We start from the raw sequence: 21,596 nt of genomic DNA on the forward strand, positions 1-21,596 counted from the left end.
CGCCTTGACGGTTCTTCATTAGTAACTTTATTTTTAATTCACGATACTCATTTTGTTTTGAGCCATAGTCATTTCATTCATAAATGTGATTTACTTGTTAATATAGGGCATTTTTATTGTACAAATGTTATCAAACTCTAAGGAATATACCTGATTAGGGACAAACAATTACGACTGTACTTATAAAAATTTATAGTAAAACACCACGTTTTTAAAACTTGTTTGATTTATTCCCTGAGCTGAGCACGCAATGTTCAAGGTGAGCCGTTGTGATAACCATATGTCCGGCGTCCGTCGCACGAGCTATGTCCGTCGTATTGCGTCAAGATTAAGATCGTAATCGCCCTAGAGGCAACATTTTTCATTCAATGTTGAACTAACTTGCTAAAAATGTTTATCTTGCAAGTATACAGGCTTAGTTCGATTTTGGGTTAAGTGCCGCAAAAAATAGTCCGTCACTCTAGTTGAAACTTGTCAGTTTATAAATCTTGACAATGCACATGCCCAATTTTATATTTGTTTTGTGCGTTCACAAACTTTTTCACCAGGTCAAATCTTATTAACATTATTCACAAAGGCCAGATTTACAACTCAATCTTTATGAAACACGGTAAGAATATATATTTCGACAATATTTAAGCTTTGATCACGTGCGTCCCAAGACTATTTAATGAGGGAAAGCCTTGATGTCACTGTAGAGGCAACATTTAGTGTCTAAATGTTGATTAAACTTGGTCAGAATCTTTACCTGATGATATCAGGGCAATGTTTGAATAAGAATCATGTGCATCCAAATACTAGCTCTTCCGGTCAAATCAAAGACAAAAAGTAACCACTTTTGAGGCCACATTTATGACCCAATGTCGATTAAACTTAAGACTGGTTATCTTGATAATAGCTAAGCTGAGTTTCATTCTTGGGGACATGCGTCCAAAAAACTTGGTCACCATGTCAGATATAAGAAACATATTAACAACAGTAGAAGCCACATTTATGAACCAATCGCGATAAAACCAAAACACTCGGTTACCAGGTCAAATATAAAGAACATATAAACGACTGTTGAAGCCACATTTATGACATAATCTTAACGACACTTTGTAAGAACGTAAATCGTTATCATATCTACACTGAGTTTAAAAATGGTTCACGTGCGTCCTAAACCTAGGTCACCTGATTAATTTCTTGACACCTTGCTGCTTCTAAGGAGGCCATATGTTTTACTCAATCTTAATAAAACTTGGTCAGAATGTTGTTTTTGACAATATGTAGGCAAAGTCACGTGTTCAAAAACTAGGTCACCGGGTCTTCGACAATTGGTTTACCTCGAGCTCGGGTGATCGCTCCAAGGCCGTCAACGCCCTCTTGGTTTTGACATTATTATACGTGTATTACGAAAATTACAGAAATAACTGCATGGTATATTTTTATATTGTATTGTATTGAATTGCATACAATTGCACTATATTGTATCAGGTCGCTGAAAGCATTATTGGAACCGATGTTGGCGGGATTAATGGAGCTAAACATGAAAAAGATGTGGACTTTTGAGCGCTTCTTTGCCACGGTGGAGAAACTTGCCTTCTCGGTGCAACTGCAGATGTTTTCTTGTTGCACTGGCGAACTCATGGTCTTGTATGTGGGACCAGAAGACACGTGCGTGAAATTATTTCATATTTTGGTTGATATTTTTTGACACGTGCGTATAATCATTACTTATTTTGGGTGATATTTTATTGATAAGTGCGTGGAATAAGTGCGTATTTTGGTTGATGGTTAATTTAAATACTCTTGACTTATTGTTAATTAAGAGGAAAATAACAAGGCCATTTTTGTTTTTACCATGAATAATTCAACCTCTCTACCCGTACTGTTAATAAATTGATGCTTATCCACCCAATGACACCCTTTTTCACAAAATATCTTACTTATTCATCAAATGTTATAAAATGTCTACTTCAACGGCTACGCACGTGAGATCTTAGTACGATGTTTGTATATAATGAGTGCAGATAAATAAAGAATGCAGTTATATTATTTTTCGGCTTTATCCTGAACGTTGTTATGTTCTATTTTCGAGTTATTTTTTATGTTACATTATTTGTTTTCGTAACTAAGAATGTTTTTAACATGTGTATGTGCTAGTGTATGTAAATTGAAAACACATGTATACATTTGATGTTTTCGTACGAAAACCATTTGTTCAAGTCCGAGCTACCGGTACACTGCATATTTGGCTGTAGCTTACCTCGTTGTTTTGAAGAATACGACGGCGCCAAATCGCTTTTAACTTATTGCAATTGAATTTATTACATCTGTAAATATGTTTTTTCCCTCTTCAGACACCCTTACCTACAGGAAAAAATCGCCGAACTGACGGAAATTCCGGCCAGTAGCCAACTGATTCTCTGGCACGACTCAGAACTTAAAGACGTCATAGACGAGACATCACCAATGCGTTCATATCCGGCTTGCATACGGAAAACACGTCTGTACTTAATGAACTCGTCCTGTATGGGGACCGGCAGTCCGTATATGGTAGTTGTCCGTAAGTTCAAGCGGTGATGTAACAATTGTACTACGAACTTAGCACGTTTGGTTCTATTGATACGTATTTATTTGTAAGTTTAACTATTATTTTACGTAAGAGGAGCCATGCAATTTGTACACAAAATAAATTGAATGGCACAAACAAGGAACACTTGTTATGCGTGGGCGATAACTAATATTTGTAATAAAATTAATAAATAAATAACATAAAGCTATTTTGTAATTTTATACAGAAAAGCACGTGTCTTCTGTCATCCTTACATTTCTTCGCACACTCATTTAATAAACATTGTCAATATCGGATACCTATGTTAATCGTTTATTGTGTGCCATGGTACCTTTTATTCTCTTACTCCACTGATATACATTTTTTTGGCATCTACGTAGCTCCATTTCCGGAAATCAGTAAGTTTGACAACTTGGATCTCGACTGCCAGTCGGCAAAGAAGGCGTGTGGAATTGCCCATGTTTTGAACTACGCCGTTTGCCAGTATTTATCACAACAGAAGAACCTTTTAAAGGGTGAAACAAATTTCAGGTGAGCTATTTGGCTCAATGACAACTTTTTTTAGTCACAGCTTGTGCGCTGGAAGTTTTGTCAATCCTTTAAGTACGGAATATTTACAATGTTATTCTACGTTTTTCCAAAATTAAGTTTTCAAACATGCATCTTTGAAAGCAATAACCTTTATTTATTATATAATATGATTTTATTTTATGCGTGTGCGCATTCTTGCTTATCTTAATGCTATGCCATTTCTCGTTTTATTCCAGGAGGTATTTAAAACGAATCGTAAAACATTCCGAATTGGTAGTGCCCGAAATGAGGGCAACTCTTGAACAGACACGCATGCGCAGGGAAAGCTTCTCGGCAGCTTTTACTTTGCTGTTGAATTTATTTACAATTCTAGACACAAGCCTTAATGTCGAGGAGTTAGTAACTACCGTGTTGGGTGTGAAGACCCAACTGAACGAGCCGCTTCGACAGCTTTCCGAGTGTTTAAAAGATCGAAGTTTTGAAGAGTTCTTTGAAAAGGTATTTATATGCCATGGCCCTGAATAACGTGTTGTTCAAGATGTTTTTTAATAAATGTGTCTTGTCCTGAGAAAACGGGGCATAATGCATGTGCGTAAAGTGTAGACCCAGATTAGCCTGTGCAATCCGCACAGGCTAATCAGAGACGACACTTTCCGCTTAAACTAGATTTTCTGTAAAAAAGTACTTTCTTTAAACGAAAAATACCATTAAAGCGGAAAGTGTCGTCCCTGATAAGCCTGTGCGGACTGCACAGGCTAATCTGGGACGACACTTTACGCGCATGCATTATGCCCAGTTTTCTCAGGACAAGATAAACACATCATGGAGTGAGTACGAGCACATATGGGTAAACGGTTATTTTGAAGAAAATATTATTTTTGTCTTCCAATATGCATTAACGCAACGCTGAGAGGTTGAAATATTGGGCATGTCGAATATACCTTAATTCACATTGTTTTAAGTTAACCACTGTATTTACAATATATATAAACGTTATCATGTAAATATTTTCGTCTCAATGTTGCTTCAGATAAACTCAAGGTTGTCTGAGATCGAGGCATATGTGGATGCCCTCAGCAAGCGCATGCGCGAGCAAGAGCGTTCCAGACGGTTTTGTACGAGCGGTTGTTCCGAGGAGGATCGGTGGTATGATGTATAGGATATGTGTTGGCTTAGTTAGATTATCACCTTTTATTCGCTAGATCAGAAAAATTTATATCTCACTAGTGGCACAACCACAAGTTTAAATGTTTATTTTGTATGTGTTTTTTATATGACCATGCGTGAAAAAAATCGATAACCCGCTTCAGACCATCACATGTAGTTTTATTTAATGCTTTTTCAACGTTGATTTACATTTTAAAAGTGTCTTACTGGATAAATTTGTTAAATGTATGACGTCAAAAACGTCGTCATTTCACAGAAAAACAGAAAAAAATATCCACAAACCACTTTGTCAATTTATTTATGGCTTTCTACAGTATTTAAGTAACATCACGGCGGTCAGGTTAGCTACTCACGCACTACTCCTCACGTAAACTGATACACAAGTACTTAGTGCACATCCTTATGTCAGTTATCGACAACCGCCCTTTTTGAATCGGAAAGGGGGAATGGTCGTAAAAAACATGCACTATGTTAATTGTGTAAGCAAAATAAATAAAATTAAAAGCTGATCTCTTGGTATTGTATTTGGACTGTTATCGAGTACATTTTAAAGCAAAAGTAAAAAAACTTTTGTTCCGCAAGGAAAAATGTTGATAGAAAATGACCACATCGTGTGTGTAAATGAGGAAAAAATGTTTACAAATAACAATTTCAAATGGATAGGAAATAATCAATCACCATTGAAAATATAATTGCAATACTGATACAAGACCATCGTAGGATGCTGTTTTAGAATTAATTTTTTACGAACCAGAAACAAGACAATGGTTGAAATCTTTCATTAGTCTTACAATTCCAGTTGCTAATGATTTATTAAGCTTAAACGCGTATGTGAATTACCGGGGTATAGATGTCCAAAACACTGTTAACAATGATGCCTCGTATTCAGATGCGAATTACTTACACTAGATTTTTTCTTATAATCTTCTCATATGTATCAAAGCTTAAACAATATATTTTGAATTGAATTTTAATAAGACCGTGGATATGGAATTAGGCCATCTCAACCTGTTTTATTCCAGCTGTAGAATATTTATTGCTCGAAAACAGATTAAAACGTGCATGCGAGTTGATTTCAAAGATCTTTACACATTTTTTACAAAAGCAGAAATCCAATGTTTTGTGAAGGTTTGAAATTAAAAAAATATTTCATTTTTAGCCTGACGAAAGCAGAATCTTTTAAACAGAAACTTCAGTCCGTATATTCGCTTATGACAAGACACAAACAGTACGGCGATCTTCATCCTCACGAAAAGTTTATTCATTATTGTGAAAAGTAAGTAACCATAGATATTCTAAAAGCCGGGAAAAGATAAGAACTGTTTTTTTTAGTATAATTATCTGAGTGTCAACAGTTTTAATATGCAGCTGCATCATGTAATGAAGAGAAGTATCATATCACTTGGGCATTTATTTACTGGATTTGACCGATTGCCAACAATGTGACACAAGGTAAACGCATTAGCCATGTCGCATTAAAGAGGTCTTCAACAATTATGAGAAGTAAATCCTCCGCTAAAAGATATTGTAGACCGGGAATATGATATAATGTATTCTAATGGCGGGATATGTGTGCAGCACAATCAAACAATGTATTTCTTTTCGTGAGTTCGTCGTTTTTAGCTAAATATGTTAAGTTAAAAATTTCATTCGAAAATTTCTCCATAGTTAAGCGTTCATTATAAAGCATTCAATGAGTTGTCGTTATTTTGCAGACAAAAGCAGCATAGTATCGGGGTACTTATGGCTTCGTTGGTGAGTCAGCATTGTCGACACAATCTCAACACCACTTTTAGCGATTCTCAAAAGGAATTCGGGTAAGGGACACTCAATACATGATTTTTTAAAGCAAATATTGAAGATATTGTTGTAGCTATATACTCAATGCTGTAAAGTTTTAAAATGGATTTATATATGAACTTAATGAAATTACATTGTTTTAACTAGCTGTTTCACACCGAAATGCAACTCTTATTCCTAAACGAAACTTCTCGGATACTTACTTAAATATTTTAAAAGCGTTTAAAGGTGTTACTTGTTGTTCTCCATTCCAATGGTCACTAATGCAATAAGTGCAGCTTTGCAGTTTATGTTTATTGCATAATCGTAGTCTTCAGAGCGGACGAAAATGTCCGATATGGATATTACACTGTTACATAATTGCCCTCTAATTCTTACAATTTTAATAATTAAACGAATGTTTCTTGACCAGATTTATCTCTTACCTATAAGATAATTGTAAGTTCAAATTTTTATGCAGATACTATGAGTATTTACCCTTTTAATTTCGGTATTTTAGACCTAATCGCATTTATGGCTAATTAATAATTAAAATTAGTATAAATATTCGTCTTTTGCAAACGGATTTTGTTGGGTAAATTGAATTAAATTCCTGACGACGTTTCATTAAATAATGTGAAAATCATTAATACCTTTGGTCTGTCGTCGACAGGCGGAAGTCATGAAGATTGTTCAATGGTTCTGTATTTCAGCAACCTCACGAAACATTTGACCCGAACCAAGAAGGTGGAGCTGAACATCTGCTCTGTAAAGGACAGCCTCCAAACCTTGAGCAGCAAACTATCCGAGGTGGGTAACATTACACTAAATGTCATTCTATATATATTGGTCTCATTTTATTTATTGTGTATTGTTCTGAGACAACTGGGCTTAATGCATGTACGTTAAGTGCCGTCCCAGATTAGCCTGTGCAGTCCTCACAGGCTAATCAGGGACGACACTTTCTGCTTAAACTAGATTTTCGATAAAAAGGGACTTCCTTTAAACGAAAAATACCATTCAAGCGGAAAGTGTCGTCCATGATTAGCCTGTGCGGAGTGCACAGGCTAATCTGGGACGACACTTTACGCACATGCATTTTGCCCAATTTTCACAGAACAAGACACATATCATCATATGCGTGGACTTCGCCATCTTTGACTGCGTGTGTATCATTTACACCCATTTGATGTGTTGTGTTATTTTCCATCTCTTGGTATTGTGATAAAAGCAAAATATATAATTAGTCTCAACCATAGAACGAGCAATACAAAAGTGATTAACAAGTTATATTCTTCATGCTTTAAGGTAGCGCACCTCTAATGGGCACATATCCAAATATAATCTAAGTAATTATTTTCTTAATCAGCATCATTTCACTGAACTACATGCAAATTTGTAGGTAGGCTTTCCATGCTTAAAAAAAAATATACCGATTTTTTTCAAAACCACCCCCACGCTCGGCTTTTGTCCAGTTTATTTTCACCCCTGGGGTATATAGAAGTTCCATAATTCATTCAAATTTCCAAATATGGGAATGCAGTTGGTGTGTACAGATGCTGTAAAGGTGTTTAAAGTTTAAACAAGATGAAATAAGTATTCTTTTACAGACATTTATTTTTTACAAATTTTTATCTATGGAAGAGCGCCATGAAATGTAAGTAATTTCAGCCAAGTAAAAATTCGGTCGGTTAAAAACAAAGTGTCATAAAATTCAAAATAGTATCATTTAAGTCATATTTTAAACTTAGTTTTTATAGAAACACTTTATACAGCAAAAATACCAAGAAATAGACAGATTTACCGTTTACTTTTTGAAATAAAAATGAAAATGCAACATGCATGGTTCGTATTTTCAACAGTATATCACCCAATTTCGCCATAACGTTGTTTACATTTTAATAATTGAAGAATGTGCATAAAAATTGCAACATATTTAACAATAAATATAGCTTATATGCCATATTAAATCAAATTACGTTAGAAAATAAATAAAACGCGTCGCAAAAAAGTATACGTCGTCGGCAGGATTCGAACCTGCGCGGGAATATCCCAAAAGATTTCTAGTCTATCGCCTTAACCACTAGGCTACGGCACCTAATAGTAGGCTCTTCAACCTTCGAAGAAATCGCGGGAAATCATTAGAGGTGCGCTACCTTAAATGCAAAAATGATATAACGAACGATAAAGATCGTAAACAAACTGGTTAAGCAAAAGTACAGACATGGTTTTTAAATATAAACAATTTCTCGTTTGTAAATGTCATGATGATGTGTAACATACACGTGATTTTAGAAAGAAGGAAAGTGCCGCCACATTGTTGAGAGAGTCATATCTATCGTGAGATCCTCTCTGTCAAATAGGAAGCCCAGCGTGGGGACATTAATATCGCTTAGGAATGAGGAGGTAAAAACTTGGGTCTTTTAATGCGACGTTAAAAAGGACATGCGTGAATATTTTTAAAATATCATTTCGAAAACTGGTACAACAAATGACGAAATGCTAAAACAACAGTTAAGCAAGCCTTAGAACTTTTTTCGTTGATTTATTGCACTGTTTGTTGTTGTTGTATTACATAGTATTTATATTGTTAATTTCAAACATATTTTTAAATCAAGGCTCATATTATTTTTTAATTATTTTTTGGCACACTTTTGCAATATGAAATAGTGAGCTTACGTTTATCCTCTATAAAATGATTCAGAATTTACGAGAAACCGATTATATTGGGACTATAGATACTTAATAAATACGGTAGGAAATTAAAATGTATATCCTGTCAGAATTATCTTCATGTAATAGGTTTTGTCTTAATACATATCCTTCATGGTTCTTGTATTCTTAATTGAAACAATTGGAAATATATGTATATTTTCAGTTACTACAAACAACACTTCGTTAATGATTTACTGTCGGCATTGTTTTAGGTTTCAAGGCCTGTCATAATTGTCACTTACTTAAGAAATGCCATGCATGTCTATTTCTTAGGTAATTTTAACGTAAGATCTAAATTGTGTTCTTGACATCATAACACGTTTTCAAGACAGACAAAACCATGTTTAGATTCCCATGTACCCACATTAACTTCGTTACGGGGGTTATAAAACAACAACACTATTGAGGGCATGTTGAACTTCGCTAAAACGAACTAAGAAATCAATTTCAAGGACAATTAAAAACAAACACGTTAATGTTTTGTCAAAGGGGTATATAAGCCGATCTGGCGCGGGTCCTTCAAGCAGTTACGAACCAGAACACTCGCCTCGTGCGAAGAAACAACGAACAGACATACTGGATCGCCTGACATCAGAGTAAGTGACGTATACTTACGTATGACGACATAGTCATTTAAAAATATGTTATTGTATATCCATAGTTGACTGAACTTTACATGAACTTGTATTGACATTTCTCGTAAGTGTTATGTTTTGTTTTTATGTTAAACGACGTAACATTATTACCACAATAATCACTATAAGGCTTGACCAGATTAAGAAGTGTTGTTTTTTTACAGATTAAGATCCTTACAATCCGACAGCGAAGAATTGAAATCCCTAGTGGAAGAAAGTTCCGAAGTGATGAAGCAGTAAGTTTTACGATATATACTGGTGTTTTTATTAATTTGAACCTTTAGCTTAGAAGAATTCACAATCGTTATTCCCTTGTTCGCAATATATGTTTAGTTTTATGCCCTGAATAAATTTACGTTGCATTCACAACAATCCGGTCCATTATATAAGATACCAGATTAAATCTTCTGAATATCATTGACATGATTTACATGTTTCATGCAACCCACACTATCAATATGTCATTATACAATATTTTTCATCACTTTGCCAAAAATATGATATAATATAATGCCGAGTATGTTCGGTAGCTTGGGTATTGCGATAGTTTTATTCGTGTTAAAATCTAGCTGAAAGTTCGGTCAGACGAGCGCCGACATAACAATTCTTCGAGTTCGAGAAGTGTTTTCATGTAGTTATGTTGACAAGTTTCTTTTCGTATTCATTTTTCGTCAAGAGGCAACCTTTCTCAACAATATGGTTCATAGTTTTCGCAAATCGCTCACCATTTAGGCAACTAATCGCTTACAAATATAAATGTAGTTGATTTTCCGTGTCAATTGATACCTACTTTGTTCATATATATTATATCTATTAAAACAATAGTCAAAGTAAAGAAAAATGTTGTTTTATGACATATTGATAGTGCTTGAGTGACTTTGCCAGGCGCCCGTACCTGTGATGCAACCAAGCGAATGATTTTAGTTACAATATATACCATATAATTATGCAGTACCATTAATAAGCATCCTTATGAAGATGGGTAAAATGTTAGCCATATATTTCCAGTAACTACATGCATGCAGACGGATATAAAACATACACTTAATTATAAAATACATGACGCTAATTTCTTTACAAATTGTGTAACTCGCATGCATAAAAACGGATATTTCTGTTTTCATTCTATCAAAATGTTTTGACGAAGTTTTATAGCAGTTTATTTTAAAATCTTAGATCTTTCTTTGTTTGTAATTGTATTATAGTTTGGTTATTGGAATAGCAATTTTTAATTCCCAATAAAAATTCCATAGAAAGATGTATGAAAATTGAAGACCTAAATCGATTAGTCGTACTTTGTACTTCGCATGTTTCTTACCAAAACGTCTTACATTTGAAAAATTTTAAGAGCATAGATTTAAGTGAATGCTTAGCTTTAAATAAGCTTAATATAGTATAAAAAAAATAAGTTTGATGCAAATAAAGCAATATTTTATATGCCGCATTGGTTCCTCGCAAGTTTCTTTACTAAACTTGTAAGCTTTTTGTTTAAAAGTATTTACGCATACGCATGTGCGATGGTATATGATTGACGTATTACATACATACCTAAATGTTGGTCAACTGCAGGTTTCTAACTGAGACGTCTAACCTTCGGATCGAAGGCTCCTTAGATAGCAGCCTCCTGCCGGGCGACAGTTAGCGAGATAGTCCAGGACAATGAATGTGTTCCTGCAAATGCAAGGGCAGATAATAAAAGGGCTGTGCATATGAATAGACTGTGCATCGGGTTTCGCCTTTTGTATTTTGCAGGTTCGCGTTCGTTGGTGAATTATGTTTCAGACGACCATTACAAGAGACTTTTTTGCATATTTTGATAATGTGTTTATTTATATAACCCAACGTTTCGTCTTGGAAACGTGCCGTTTCGTCTACGAAACATAACGTTTGGTCTACGATACGTTGCAATATATGTGCGTTACGTAATTATTATGCTAAACTTCATATTGCGTTTAACTAAGTATGTCTTACTAAAATTCGAAGAATAGTGTGCATTACTTACTATCTTTTAACATTCGTTATTTTGCATGTAGCTTTTGTTTAACTATAGGCGTATATGAATTTATGTCGTGAAAGATATTAGAAATTAATACAATTTACAAGACCATTTTCCATAGAAAACGATGAAAGATGTGAATTAAGATCTTAATATGATCCCATGAAAACAGTGTATGAAAAGAACTTTATTTACGGACTACTGCAATCCATAACAACTTACGTTTTTTCGTGCTTGCTGTGATATTTTGTATGGTGTTATTGCAGTTGTGTGTATCGTATAGTTTGATCAATTTATTGATTTCACACCGTGTGCATTTATCAAGCATTGTTTTTGAAAGGGACTTTTAAGATCGTTCTATGGTCCGAGGTAACAAGGTCAACTATGATATCTTTATTGTGATCATCTTTTTATTGGTCCAAAATAAATATGTTTATTATTTTCTGGTTCAAAACTCACTCTGAGTTCTATATTTATACATAAACAATTGTTTAAATTCGTTTTTACGATGGGTGAATGCAAAAATAAATACATATGAGTATTTTTTTCTTGTTGGTGAGTTAATATACCTCTTGTCGAAGAATCTCATTTCAGCACATCTGATTAGTGTTATTTCACACACATTGTTTTTATGAATGTCCTTTATTAAAATTCCCTATAATTCTTTAGAGACTTATATAAGAAAGGAATGTAAATTAAAAAATGATTATTTTCTCATATCTGATTACTTAGAAATAACCAAAAATAATTATAAGAATATGTTTATTCACTGAAGAAATAGTTGAAACGAATGAAGTACTGATAGACACTCCCGGACGCAAGCTTGAATTGAATTGTACCATTAGGCGGAAAACAATTATTGCCCATTGCTCTATATATTCATTTCAATTATGTCATATTGGCTATGAGTATAGGGCAAAAATGGACGACCGACGACAAAATATGGCATTTGTGCCATAAAATGCCTTATTTGATTGAAGTATCTAGCTTTTAAAAAATATTTTATGTGGTATTTATCTCAAGTGTTTGTAGACAAACATACGTGACCTTCATGGTAGTTGAGATAAGACACTTCTGGTTTATCATTTCTTAATATACCGGTAGATACCAGTAGTACAGATTATTTGCATTCGATGGAATTAAACAGCACTAATAAAATTGTAATTATTTACACATAGTTGAACTATTGAAATTAAACATGTAATTAATACAACTTGGTAAATAGTGTCGGATATATAGACATGAACATTAATCTACTACGGATTATAACATCTGTGTATAATTAGGTAATTAATTTCAATAATAAACCAACACATGCATTCCAATGAATATCAGATGTAGTAACATGCTTTATTAGTCGCGAGTAATAACTTTCGACTGACAGAACTTCGATGATGGTGTCAGTTGATTAATATGGACGCAGAGATGCAACACAATAGCGAAAACACGTGTTTTCCCATTTTGTATTTGAAACATTGTTCAGGCTTCATATAAATATAGTTTGCAATATATTGCTGGATTTAATAGGATGGATTAGGATCCCATAATGTATCGCCGAGTTGGAAGTGGGAATTGCAATCAGAAGAATATTCAAGAAATGTATACCATATCAATTATTTGCCTATTACTAGGAAACGGACTAGTGCATACCTTTACATGGTTTATGATATTAGCCATACTGGTATTCAAGTGATTTAGGAGCATTTTACATGCGCAAATGAATAATTTAATTCCCATAATAGTGTTCTTTAATCGTCGTATATTTTGAGTTAATGGCCAAATAAGTATTCAAGTTTTTGTGAATAAAGTAATTTGTAGCTTATATAAGCAACAACAAACCAACAACAACATGCAAATAATGACGTGAACGTTACGTTGTGTTCCATGCAAACGCACGGAAGAGTCGCAATAAGAACTTTTTCAAAAGATAGCAAAATAATGTACACATCTCTGAAATGGCATATGCCACATATGTAATATATGACATATAACAATATGATGACTATCAAACTAAGTTGGTTGAAATCGTGACCATATGGTCAATGCTGGATCCGCATCCCATATATGTTTATAATCACCATATGTTACCATTTGATATACATGTATGCTCATTTATGTAATTGTAGCGCCAATGCTGCGAGTACACCTGTGTATTGATAAAATCGCGGTTAGCCGTTGCGACAATCATACTTGGAGTCCAAGGAATTAGTGACAATTGCTATTTATTGAGAGCAATCCAGTTTTCTGTTAATCTACCAATTATATATTAACGGCAGGTTGGTTTTGTCAACGATGTGTTATTATAAGGACGTACAATCATAGCTATGTAAAGCAAAAGTGCTTGTCATCTACACAGCGCCGCAAGGATGATTAACTTTGATACGATTGCCTCCACCACAGAAGAGACTAATATAATGACGCCTTACGTTACGGCGAAGCCGTTTTGGGGCGTGACTAACGTCATAATTCTGGTAGTAACATCGGTTGTCGGGACATTTGGCAATTTTCTCGTACTTTACGTGGTTGCAGCGAAGAAAGCAATTCTCAAGGTGGAATCGGTGTTTATTGTGAATCTTGCAATTTCGGACGTATTTGTCACGGCAGTGGCTAATGTAATAAGCCTATTAGGTAAGAATCTAAGAATTTATGTTGGTTTTGGTTGTGATTATGCTTTGTATTAATGTCATCCTTGGAAAGGATGATCCATGTTGTTAACCGTTATCAAGTCTCGTTAGCTTTTTTTAGCTCACCTGATTGCTCAGGTGAGCTTTTGTGACCGGTCTTTGTCCGTCGTCCGTCCGTCCGTCCGTTCCCATTTGTTCGTAAACACTCTAGAGGCCACATTTATTGTCCAATCTTCATGAAACTTAGTCAGAAGCTTTGTCCTAATGAAATCTCGGTCGAGTTCGAAACTGGGTCATGCCGGGTTAAAAACTAGGTCACTAGGTCAAAAAAAAGAAAAAAACTTGTAAACACTGTATAAGTCACATTTCTCGTCAAATCTTCATGTAACTTTGTAAAAATGTTTGTCTTAATGATATGTTGGCTGAGTTCAAAAGTGGCTCCGGTCTGTTGAAAAACATGGCTGCCAGTGTGCGGGGCAGTTTTCCTTATTTGGCTATAGAGAAACCTTGTAAACACTCTAGAAGTCACAATTTTTGCCCAATCATCATGAAAGTTGGTCAAAACATTGGTTTTATTGATATCTCGGACGAGTTCGAAAATGGTCCAGATCGGTGAAAAAACATGGCCGCCAATGGGCGGGGCATTTTTCTCTATATGTATTTAGTGAAAACATGTGAACACTCTAGAAGTCACTATTTTGGCCTAATTTTCATGAAATTTGGTCAGAACATTTCTTTCCTTGATATGAGAGTTGAGTTCGAAAATGGTTCCGGTCAGTTGAATAACATGGCTGCCGGGTGGGGGGCAGTTTTCTTAAATTTATATAGTAAAAAAAGCTTGTGAACACTCTAGACGTCACATTTTTTACCCAATCATCATGAAACTTGGTGAAATGATTAGTTTTATATATATCTCAGATGAGTTCGCAAATGGTCCCGATCGGTCAAAAAACATGGCTGCCGGGGGGGGGGGGGCAGTTTTCCTTATGTGACTAGAGAGAAACATTGTGATCCAACACTATAGAAGTCACATTGTTTGCCTAATCATCGTGAAACTTAGTCAATACATTGCTTTTATTGATTTTTCGGACAAGTTTGAAAATGGCTCAGATCGGTGAAACACACTTTTTAGCTCACCTGATTACTCGGCTGAGGTTTTAGGATTGGTCTTTGTCCGCCGTCCGCCCGTCCACATTTGGTTTGTAAACACTCTAGCATTCACATTTCTCAAGCATTCTTTATCAAAGTTGCTGAAAGATCTCAGTCAAATTTGATAATGAGCAAAATCACATAATTAATGCCATAATTATTGCCCTTAGATTGTCATTTTTAGCTCCACTGGCCAAATTTGAACCGGCCCCGGGGGTCACAAAACTGAACATATGACGTTTACCAGTGGAGATTACTGCGGCTGTTTGGCTGTGACCAACAACAACATCAACATCTTGTAAGCATGAGATAAAACCCTGTCATTCATTGCCATTTTAGGTCAGATGGTGACTGCTTACAAAGGCATTGAAGTAAGAACATGTGTTATGAATGTTTTTCTTATAAACTGAAAAAAGTCGGGTTTTATTTAAATATGTCGAAAGTGACCATATATCCGGATGAAAATATTTTGGATGACGTGTTAATTTCATGTCTTTTTTATAGTGTTAAAACCAGTTTAATAATATATTATTGATTTTAAAAACACAGCTTCCATGAACATTATTATTTCAAGGAAAGTCAATATATGATACTGCACGGTAAACTCAAACTTTGTATCGAAGAGAAGGTGTTGAAATTAATGAAGTGCAATGTCTTAACTATCGTATATGCTGCTTTTTAATAACTAATGATTCATTGTTCCATTTGTGAATCGTGACTGATCATGAATTGTTGAAATGATTGTCAATTGCTCAACAATCCATATATATTTCTGACCATTTTATAATTTTCTTAATATTATATGAATATGAATTGATCTTAGAAGTCAAATGTATTACTTAATTAAATACATTTATAAATATAAAGAAATAATCTTAACATAATATTCTCAGGCTTGTTGGTCTTAGGGATGTGTGGGTTGATGAGCAATTTCTCCTTTTATCACAATTATTTCTACCCTACCTGACCATTTTCTTCATATTCCATTTTAATTCAATTGACGTCTGCAACCTCTTTCAAATTGGGAAAGTCTATAATGTGTTGTTTGGTAAAGGATTAAGGAATTTTGATTCCTATGGGTCTTGTGAATCTGTTTCAAATCAAATGCGTAGATTTGATCTTCAGCATCCAAAAATATGTGAAATAGAAAGAACGACAATTTATTTTGGAGAGATAAATGTACCTACGTTATAAGCAAAGGACCTGTGTAACAATTCCCAGGCTTTTTTGTCTGTTTAGTTAACACGGTAGTAACTTTTTCCATATATAAAAATGCTCATCCTTCCAACTTTAAGCGCCCAGTGGGACGAGGGATAGAAAGAGAAAGTCACAATTTGCTTGAGTACATTTCATTTCATGTGCATTACACGTTTTTTTCGCAAAGAAAAAACAGTGGAGCGATGCAGGGCCATCATGGCCCTCTTGTTTTTCATGATATTATAGAAAATCCTTGAAAACACTCTAGAGGTCACAATTGTGTTTCAGATTTTATGAAGCTTGGTCATAATATTTATTTTTGTAAGCAAAGTTTGATGTTTGGTAAGGGGGGTCAACTCAATACATAGATCACCAGGTCAAATCTTACAAAAACAAAAACACTCCATACGCCAGAGTTTTGGTTCAATAATGATGAAACTTGACCAGGATGTTTGTCTTGACAATATCTAGGTCAAGTTTGACGTTTGGTAAAGATTGAATGAACCGACTAATCTCATGTGAGCGAACTAGGGCCATCTTGGCCCTCTTGTAATGTTGATATGTGTTGATTCGTATTAGAGTAATTCTAAAATTGTAAGTGTTACTCTGCTTTTTATCACTTATAAGTTTACAAGAATATAATTATTTTACTAAATAGCATACAGTAAACATGATTATACAAAGATGGAATGCATACGTTGTAGCTTTAAAATAGATCGAGATTAACAGATCTAAATTTATTTTACTATTCTAAAATATCTTTGTAATAAAGGGAGATATTTTCTTATAAGCTGTTGTTCTAACTAATAATAAACGCGTAATTTTACAAATTTGGAAAGAATCCCGATAAACAAAAGGCCATTTACAACAATGGTTATTACTATAAAAGATAAAGTGATGAGTTAATACTTGAATACCTGAAAATAAACCTTAATCTAAAAGATTTTAAACTTCTAGCTATTTTTTTTCTGAACATGCCATGTACACATTCAAATATTCCAGTATTTATGCATTTCATCAATTATCTTGCTTTTACTAACGTTGACGTTATGCATTGTAAAATTGTAAAAAAAATCTCACCGTTTTTTCTTCGGCAAAAGTTTATAAAGTAATTATTTATCGATAGCGTTTTAATCTTATTTTATTGTATTTCTGACGCTTTCTATTTCAACATTATTAAGCTTAGAAACACTTTTACTTTTGCAAACAATAATGTTATTTTATGATTCGTGCCCAATTAGACCGTCTTCTTTAAGTGCTCTTTTAAGTTGATGTCAACGATTTTTGAAACGTTTAGGTCCATTATGTATTTTTAATCAATGCGTTTTAAATGTTCCATAATACTGAACTGATATATTGTTTGTGCTGAGAGTCATTTAAATTCCCAATATATAATATATACCAATATAAATTGATTTTTTTCTTTTTTACGTAATTTTTAATACGTATTTTACGTTCTTCATATTTTCATTTTAAAAGAGAAGAAAATTTAGGCCAATACAGTGTTTTTCGCTCTTTTGATTAAACGGAAAGATTTCGAACAGGTCACCAACTTGTTTCTAGCGTAATTTTTTTAACGGAATATACTTTAAGATGTGATTAAACCTAATACTTGAGTAACCTTTTGGTGTTATAAGTGGTAAAAACAGAGAACTTACGAATGGCACTAGATGATCCGATTGATGAATAAAATATAATAAATATCTAAATTGCTTATCGGTTGTTTTTTGTTTGTTTGCAGTACAAGATATTTCATTATCTTAAAATAATAAGCGCTCAAAGATTGGACATTATATTGTGTATGCTTGCTAAATATGAACTGCTTTCAATACTACGGAAATATTAGCATATAGTGTATCGCCGGCATAACAAGCTGCCGTAATGGCGTATAAACGATCGTAGGATGGCTGTGGGGTGATCTTGCGGCAAACGTCCTCACACGGAAGACACGCGACCTTGTTAGGGACGTGACTCGTCCGAGAGATGAGCTTACGGAGGATCAGATCAGTCGCAGGGAAATTCGACCAGTTCGTACAGCCATTGTGCGCGTGTGGTCTCCGTACATATTTACACGGAAGGCACGCGGCCTCGTTAGGGACGTGACTCACTCCGAGCGAAGAGCTTACGGAGATTCAGACTCGAAATCGACGAGTTCGTAAAACCATTGTGCGTGGGTGGTCTCCGTACATATTAACTCTTATTTGCCTACTACAGACCAAGCATAGAATTGCATGATAATCGAGAAAAATGTTAGCACACATGCAGTACGATGCTTAAGGTTCCAGACTCTAATGAACTTCATGCATTATCGCCCGTTTTTCGTACATTTCCGTTACCCCGAACGATCTCCGAGCATGAGCGTAAAACTAAAATAATTTGGTCAAAATCAAAACAAGATATTCATTCGTATATTCACCTCACAGTGCCAAAATTCTCTGAGGTAAAACAGACATAAAAAGTCCCGTGGTCGAATACCAGTGGAGGCGAATTAATTCCGGACAATTCAAATAGTATAGTGGTGTCACTTAATAGATAAAATGACATTGAACATGCGTAAGCAAGTCTATTTATTTACAGAGTCAAAGTTCCCCCTGTCGTATATAAAGCATTATATAAAACGTTTTTTTTAAAAATCCAGATGTGGTGAGGAATTCCTTCCTGTGTAGGTACTATTTAAACAAATTGTTTGATACACTATTATTCAATTATGAACTACGCATCATTATCACACACCAGTACGTAGACATCTATGTACTTGAACACAATTGATGAACGATTGAACTATTTTGAGAACGGTTTTATTCTGAATACCAATGCGGAGCTGAGAAATATGAACTGATTAATGTTAAATATTTCGGGTCCGACTGCTTTAGTTTACAAATGATTATCTAAATATTATTAATGCTTTTAAACAGTTTATGATATTTGTATGTACGAGAAATACTACATGTTAAATACATTAATGCAATCTCTAACATTCTACATTTCGACATGGTTATGACATATTCATTTGTTCAAACGTTGGTTCCCTTGCAAGTGAAGTTGGAACTAAAAATGACTGCGGTTAAACTAAACTATTTTCTATTTTTAGATAAAGTATCAATACTAAAAATTGTATTTGCTTTAACTTTGTATTTTTCTCCTGCCGTTATTTTTTTGTAAAATTATTTTAGAATGACTTTTTTATGATTTTCTGATGAGAGATAAAAACAATTGTGCGCTTATGTTTTCGTTTCTTTCTTTTCCGCTTTTTACACTTGATACGCTATCATAAATGCTTATATAATACATTTATGTATACCTATATACAAACAAAGTCTTGTTTTTATCAATATGTAGGTTCATACGAGTGAATTTTGTTATTAAATGGTTATGGTAACCATGGAGAAAAAATATTAAAGGTTGTCAACTTGAAATGTCAGAGAATCCTGAATTATTATGTAATTTTTTTTTAAGCTTTGATGTTTTATGCAGAATATTTTGTCAATAGAAAAAAGGCGAAGAAAACAAAACAGGAAATCAAAATGTCGTTTTATAGTGCTAAAACCTTAAAATGTCGCCCCAAAATACAGCGAACAGCGACCTTTCAAATGTTAACTAGTTATATACAGTAGCCGCAATAATTAAATGGGTACATGGAGAATGTAGGGCGAAGTTCGCAATAATTTATATAGATATAAACTAAATGACAAACAGGAAGCTAACCTTTCAACAAAAAGCCATGGTTATTTGAGATTTTTATACTTGCCTTCTTTATTTCAAGTGTATGATAATGAAGAAAATAATTATGTAGAACACGAGTATTATTCAGTATTAGCGTATATAAATTATTATGCAATTCATAGCATTTCATTAATATCTTGTCTGAAAACAATTAGAGTGCCGTGAACTTGTTGAATACAAAAACATAAACATTATTCTCGTTCTTTCCGTTTGGACAAACACACATGCTCGTCATGACTTAGTTAACAACCAAAAAGAAGTCTCGATCTTGTGTACATTCATATCAAACTATTTGTTTTACCAGTCATCACAATCAGTTTCACTCAAATGTTGCTTGTCGAATATTTTACATGATTCTTGCTTATATAAGCAAAGAACAAATTCAGCGTTTTAGAATTATTCGTAACCCACCAAGAACTGATACTATAGAAAGCTACGAGAATCGGACAGCAGAATCCAGTCATAGATCTCGAAAAGCTGAATGACTCGGGTATCTAACAAGACATTTTTAAACAGAATTCACATTAAAAACAATTGATGCGGGCGTCGGGAATTTCAGTGTAAAAGGCACTCAATGAAGTTACATGGAACGATATTTTTCTACTGTAAATATTAATTTATTGGCCGATTATTTTAAACAAAATAGAAAATATGATTTTGTGTGCTAACCCCCAAATAACCATTATCTATGATGTTGTGTTATAACTCCCAAATAACCATTATCTATGATTTTGTGTTGTAACCCCCAAATATTTCATAGTTCATTTTATTTACATTGGTTTCCTTTTATACCGGCATCCGTGTGCAGTTTTCATTAATGGAACAGAACTGTGTAGGTTTTAAAAAATCTGCTTCATATTGTAAGCGTAATTTCATATTTTTCTCAACTTCAAGGGGAGATGATTCTGAACTTATTCTTACGTTGCTCATTTACGATAGGGGTTGAGTACTCATTGATATGAAAACATTGTAAAAGTTTTATTGTGTTTACGAACCCCCCCCCCCCCCCCCCCACCCTCTCACACATATATTTCATGGGCATAATAAAAACAAAAAATGGTTACAATAAAACAGCATATTTATTTAAACTAACATGTCTACATCAAAACAAAAAGTTAACATAGAACACAAATAAAATAATTTGATTCTACTGGGGCTCGAACCTTGGGCCTCTCTCATGTGAAGCGAGCGTGTAACCAATACACTACGGAACCGCTTGAAAAATCACCTTCTAACTAAGATATTAATAAGTGACTGTAGTGTAACGGTTATCAATAAAGAAATAAACCGTGTTATCGCTGTCGTCTTGTAAAATTGAAGAAAATACGCGTTAACCAAAACTCGAACAGCAAAAGTCTGCGCTATTGTCAGAAAAACCACAAAATAAATATATTTTGATTATGTTTTGTTTCTATACAAAACCAGAAAGTTTCACCGGTTCGCGTATTTACCCAGTCCCTGTGATCTTTTATTATTGCCCAGTCCCTGTGATCAGTTATTAATTAAAAGAATTAGCTTTGCAT

General features: G+C 34.2%; 1 protein-coding gene across 3 annotated transcripts in view; it reads left to right on the forward strand.

The window, feature by feature from the left end:
- Window positions 1-11,923, forward strand: part of LOC127880902 (serine/threonine-protein kinase TBK1-like) — a 26,518-nt gene extending 14,595 nt beyond the window's left edge. For 2 of the 3 annotated variants that reach the window (XM_052428391.1, XM_052428390.1), the window contains exons 9-20: window positions 1,477-1,656; window positions 2,343-2,548; window positions 2,938-3,088; window positions 3,325-3,586; window positions 4,119-4,234; window positions 5,415-5,531; window positions 5,971-6,072; window positions 6,748-6,844; window positions 8,330-8,440; window positions 9,239-9,345; window positions 9,549-9,620; window positions 10,954-11,923. In XM_052428391.1, coding sequence (XP_052284351.1) covers window positions 1,477-1,656; window positions 2,343-2,548; window positions 2,938-3,088; window positions 3,325-3,586; window positions 4,119-4,234; window positions 5,415-5,531; window positions 5,971-6,072; window positions 6,748-6,844; window positions 8,330-8,440; window positions 9,239-9,345; window positions 9,549-9,620; window positions 10,954-11,026 — 1,594 coding nt within the window. In that variant the 3' untranslated portion in view covers window positions 11,027-11,923. The remainder of the gene's footprint in view (window positions 1-1,476; window positions 1,657-2,342; window positions 2,549-2,937; window positions 3,089-3,324; window positions 3,587-4,118; window positions 4,235-5,414; window positions 5,532-5,970; window positions 6,073-6,747; window positions 6,845-8,329; window positions 8,441-9,238; window positions 9,346-9,548; window positions 9,621-10,953) is intronic. The other variant, XM_052428392.1, reaches the window with a different exon arrangement.
- Window positions 11,924-21,596: the final 9,673 nt, after the last annotated feature.

This window comes from Dreissena polymorpha, chromosome 5 (genome assembly GCF_020536995.1).
Source record: "Dreissena polymorpha isolate Duluth1 chromosome 5, UMN_Dpol_1.0, whole genome shotgun sequence".
Classification (NCBI taxonomy): domain Eukaryota; kingdom Metazoa; phylum Mollusca; class Bivalvia; order Myida; family Dreissenidae; genus Dreissena; species Dreissena polymorpha.